Raw genomic sequence first — 5,557 nt, 5'->3', positions numbered from 1 at the left:
TAAGAGATGTGGACGAAATTTCAGGACTTGCGGTGCATCGAGGATGAATATATTGAAGAATTGAAGATTTTGGCCATTCAAGGATTTACATGGACGTGAAAATGTAAGTCATGAGTTTACGAGGGCCGCGAATTTGAATCTACAAAGGAAGTTTCAGTGTTATACTTTTTGCGTTTACGCGGACCGTGTAAACGAAAATGTTAAGTTACGCGGGCCGTGTAAACGTAAACGTGGGTTTTAAAGCAGTTTTTCATCTTTCTTAAAAGGGGGACCGATTTCATAATTTGGGGGTCGATTTTTGGAGCAGAGAAGACGATTTTGGATTTGATTAACACTTGGTAACATTTGATTTCATTTTGTAATAACTTTAATTTCATTTTTTAGATTTGTGATCTTGGTCAAGTCATGAGTGGCTAGAGCCCTAGTTTCTCCAACTTCATGTCTTGGCTTTTTAGTTGTGATTTCAATCATGTGATTTGATGTTTGCTTCCAATTCCTACCTAGTGAATTTGATTTTGTTTTAGTTGAATGCTTGATTCTAATTGTGATTCTTATTGGCCATTTGAACTAGGGTTAGGTCATTCAACTTATCTAATTACAAAATCTGTAATTGTTTTGTGAATTGGACTAAGTAACAAACACTAAATTGACTTCCATTGAATGAATTTACTGTAAATCTTATTCACATACTCTTACGCTCCTGATCGTTGAGTACGAGACCTACTTGCTTACGTACGAGGTGATTATTCTCACTATACTTACCTGAGTGGTAATACTGTGTGACCGGAGGGTCTTATCTGAGTTATTGACTGGAGGGTCTTATGTGCTTATATTGAGTTATGTGATATCATGCATTTTGTCTTTGTGATTTATGTTGTATATTATCATGTGCATTATTGAGTTAGAACCGAAGGGTCCATACCGAGTTGTGAGACCGGAGGGTCCTCACTGAGTATCGGACTAAAGGGTCCAACCCGAGTTGTGAGATCGGAGGGTCTTCATTGAGACACATGACCGGAGGGTCCTTATCAAGATATAGCCATGAGAGGCTAATTATTTGTGTGTGGTATTTTGGGAAACTCACTAAACTTCGTACTTACAGTGTTGTGTGAAATGTGTTTCAGGTACCTCTCAAGATCGCGGGAAGGCGACGACATGATTGTACACACCAGCATGAGATTATCTTTTGAGGATTCTGGGATATTGCCAAACATTTCGTTGTCTTGTGTTTTGAACAACTTATAAATGTTATTATGAGAAATGTGAAACTGTGTTTTGTGAGGTTTTAAAAATGAAAATTTTATTTGAAAATTTAGAGTGTTATAGGGGTATACATTCATTGCCAATAGAGGCAGAAATGGGTGGTTCAGGGTGTTGGTTTTGCTCTAGAATCCTTGTCTGTTGCCACCTTTACTTCTCTTTTCCCTTATCCCCTCTGATCATCTCGATGGTTGTTTGTTCATCTAAGGAATAATTTAAAAACTCACACGCACACACAAATCGGTACCTGATCCTTCATCTGGTGTTTGAGATCAAGTTTAGGCGCATTTTCAGATAAGAAATCGATTCGGGTCAAGTTTAGGTTTGGGTTTCATAGTAGAAACAATTCAAGTGGTGGTGAAGGGCAGTTCATCAGATCCGAAAAAATGATTTTTGGATTCATGAACGTGATGTTCTTGTTCTTAAACTTAGAAAAAAAAAACGAGTGTTTTTGAGATTCGTATTCATATTTGTGTGTGTGTGTGTGTGAGAGAGAGAGAGAGAGAGAGAGAGAGAGAGAGAGAGAAAGGTGAGACCCTTTCCTATTATATATATATATATATATATATATATATATATATATATATATATATATATATATATATATATATATATATATATATATATATATAATCCATGGGGTATTGAAATGATAAAAATGCTCTTCACTTAATAGTAAAAAGCTGACGGGGTGAGACATAAGGACCAAACATCAAAAGTTTTGAAACCACAAAGACCATGTGAGGTTTTTTAAACTTAGGAACTAAACTTCAGATTTTATAAAACCACACCATTTATGAAATTTTGTCTATATATTATAATCTTTTCATCTTTATTCAAATTCTGTTTGTGAGACTTTCTTAAGCTATTTGTTAAATCAAAACCAATAGTTCTCAAATCAACCTAATACTTAATTAAGCATATATAAAGAACATGTATTAATATTGGTCTTCAATTATAGGGGAAAATATGAATTTTAATATATTTTGTTTTTGTGCTTTAAAAAAAAGAAAACCTAAGTTATAATTTGTAATATATTGTTAAAGACCAATACCATAATGACACTTTTCTTGATGGTTGGGCTACGTTCATGAGTCATGACTGTGGATCAAAACATTTATTTATTTTTTTCTTTTTCTTTTTTCATAATTTTGTTTAATTATATAAGTGATCCTGTCAACTCAAGAATTGCAAAAGTTTCCCTATAATCAAATACATCTTTAGATTTGACATCGAATTATATCGATCAGCATTTATCAGTAAAATCTTGTATGTTCATTTAATTAATTTTTAATTAATATATTCGTAACTAATCATCATTACTCTGTTATTTCGCATTTCATTTATTCCGGGTTGGAACTTCTACTGTTTTTATTACCGTGATGAGTTGTTTAAAATTTGAATAAGCAGATGCGTGCGTTCTCGTCAGTTCTTGAGTTGTTAGGGTTTTTCCATCATCTCTTCGAGTGATTCTTTTTACTAATCGCCACATTATATTGTACTGATCACCAATTCTCGTTCTGATATACTTCTTCGTAAGTTCATCGATTATACAATAACGATTTGCTATAATCAATGTAATTTGTAGGCAATTAATTGTCACTGTTTTTGTGTTTCAACTAAGATCGATCGCGATTGATCATTCGTTGTTTACATTAATTCTTGTTGTTGCATTAATCTATAATCATTTCAATTCTTTCTTCCGTTGTATACAGTGTGGTGATTGAGAGGAAAGAACGATGTACGACTGGGTAGAAAGGATAGTACAGAGAATCTGGCAACCTCTGTCCAATCGGTATGCCCGTATGCACGGCCGTGGGCGTGCAGATGGAGATGGCTACGAAGGCCAATGGTCTACTGATCTTGAACAACATGCCTTCGGCGAATACTCTTTCGCAGTTATACAGGCCAATCAAGCTATGGAAGATTTCAGTCAAGTGGAAGTCGGCCACAACGCCACCTTTGTAGGTGTTTACGACGGCCATGGCGGCCGTGAGGCTGCATGGTTCGTCCGTGAACATCTCTTCAATAATCTCATCCGTAAGTCCTCCATTCTTTTCTTTTCAAGTAGCTACGAATAATTACTGTTAATGAGTAGATCATAACGATAAATCATATCTAAATCCATTTATCATTGTTGTTTTTGATTTTTGAAGGTTTTGCTCAAGAAAGGGAGGGATTGATATCTGAACAAATACTTAGAAATGCGTTTACTGAAACTGAGCAAGGATTCATCTATTTTGCGCGTGAAGCACTGAAACACATACCTAACATCTATTCAATTGGTTCTTGTTGTCTGGTTGGGATCATATGGAATAGAAGATTGTTCGTCGCTAATCTGGGTGATTCGAGAGCTGTTTTAGGGCGTGCGAATCCGCGAAATCTAAGCAAAGTCATCGCGCAGCCACTTACAAACGATCATAATGCGAGCATGATGGAAGTGAGACGAGACCTGCAACTCGATCATCCAGAGGATCCAAACATTGTTGTAAGAGATGAGCACGGCGTATGGCGAGTTAAAGGCATTATCCAGGTTAATTCCATTAATTCTCTCTTAATCTAAACAGTAATTATAAATATTCCAGAATCAAATCATAATCTCATACTACTTCTACTGTTCTACAACCAGATTTCTCGATCAATCGGAGATTTATACCTAAAGAGTTCTGAATTTGATATTGATGATCCAAATTTCCCACGATTTCGCCTAACCGAACCTATCAACAAACCTGTATTGAGATCCGACCCGACTGTACAGAGTAGAGACATAGAAACAACTGACAGGTTCATCGTTTTCGCATCAGATGGATTATGGGATAATCTTTCGGATCAGAAAGCTATCGACATTGTTCAAAAGAATCCCAGATCTGTGAGTTTTCATTTAATTTCGTTTCGTTTTCCCTCCATTATACGCTTTCTAAAATTCAAATCGATTTCTGTAATTAGGGAATTGCGAAGAGACTGATTAAGAAAGCATTGGAGGTAGCTGCAAAGAAACAAGGGAGAAAGTATAAGGCCATTAGGAAGTTTGAAATGGGGAGGAGACGAACAGTTCATGATGATATTACGGTGGTCGTTCTTTACATCGACCATCATCTGGTGGCGAGAAGCGCGCTTGTGACGGAAGTTTCTATGAAGGCGTTTGAGGACTCGACTGAATCACAGTTCAAGTATATACACGGCGGTGCAAGTACTTCAGGTACCGGCGGTACTTTAGGCTTCGGTGGTGCAAGTACCTTCGGCGCAGGTGGTGCAAGTAGCTCAGGTGCCGGTGGTGCAAGTAGTTCAGGCGCCGGTGGTGCAAGTAGTTCAGGTGCCGGTGGTGCAAGTGGTTCAGGCCCCAGTGGTGCAAGTGGTTCAGGCCCCGGTGGTCCAAGTGGTTCAGGCGCCGGTGGAGCAAGTGGTTCGGGCGCCGGTGATGCAAGTGGTTCGGGCGCCGGTGATGCAAGTGGTTCAGGCGCCGGTGGAGCAAGTGGTTCGGGCGCTAGTGGTCCAAGTGATTCAGGCGCCGGTGGTGCAAGTGGTTTAGGCTCCAGAGGTGCTAGTAGTTCAAGTTCCAGTAGTGCAAGTAGTTCAGGTGTCGTTGGCGGTGGTGCAAGTAATTGAGGCGACGGAGGTGCAACTAGTTCAGGCGATGGAGGTGTAAGTAATTCCGGCGAGTGACAAAGTTTTTGCAACGAATGCGTTGTTTCTGGTAAATGTGGATTCTATAACTCTTGATTCTTTTTTGTACAAACAGGAATCTGTGAATCTGTGCAGTTAATATGATTTTGAACATAGATTTTGGTAAAACACTAAAATGATAGTTTCTTGACTTCTTATGTTCTTGAAATTTAAAAAAAGCTTATGGGTTTTGACTATGAAGCATTGTTAGTAGTTAATTATCAATTTAATCACGTAAAATAGCGATAAGGGTGCATGATCTAATTAAAAAGTTTGATCAATATGAATTTCATTACATACTGAATAACTGATTCAGCTTTTTAGTTTTTAAAAGGTTTCTAACACATCACTTCATCAAGATGATGACAGAAAATCTCTCCAAACCTTAATTAATTACGCTTTTTTTTCCCTGGCTTTTTGAATACAAAGGAAAAAAATGAATTAATTTCTATATTCCTTCATCAATTTTCTTTATTTGGACTTCCAGCTGCTTCTTTTTTCACAACAACCCTTTAGTCCCAGCATATCACCAACTAGCATACTGTAATTGTAATTTAAGTTAGTTAGCTACATTTAAACATAACCATAATTAATAACATATATAATCCACTTTCCAATTCAAGATTCTCCTAAC

The 5,557-nt window shown here is 37.3% G+C and overlaps 1 protein-coding gene across 1 annotated transcript; it reads left to right on the top strand.

Annotated features, from left to right (window-relative positions):
* Positions 1–2,999: 2,999 nt before the first annotated feature.
* Positions 3,000–5,028, top strand: LOC111902574 (probable protein phosphatase 2C 43). Its single transcript, XM_023898403.1, has 5 exons — positions 3,000–3,300; positions 3,417–3,793; positions 3,890–4,129; positions 4,207–4,858; positions 5,000–5,028. Exons 1-5 carry the CDS (start codon positions 3,000–3,002, stop codon positions 5,026–5,028), a joined length of 1,599 nt encoding a protein of 532 aa, XP_023754171.1.
* Positions 5,029–5,557: the final 529 nt, after the last annotated feature.

The sequence above is a fragment of the Lactuca sativa genome, chromosome 8 (assembly GCF_002870075.4).
Source record: "Lactuca sativa cultivar Salinas chromosome 8, Lsat_Salinas_v11, whole genome shotgun sequence".
Classification (NCBI taxonomy): Eukaryota; Viridiplantae; Streptophyta; class Magnoliopsida; order Asterales; family Asteraceae; genus Lactuca; species Lactuca sativa.
The sequence above is the reverse complement of the archived record's forward strand: the minus strand, read 5'-3'. Positions and strand labels throughout refer to the sequence as shown.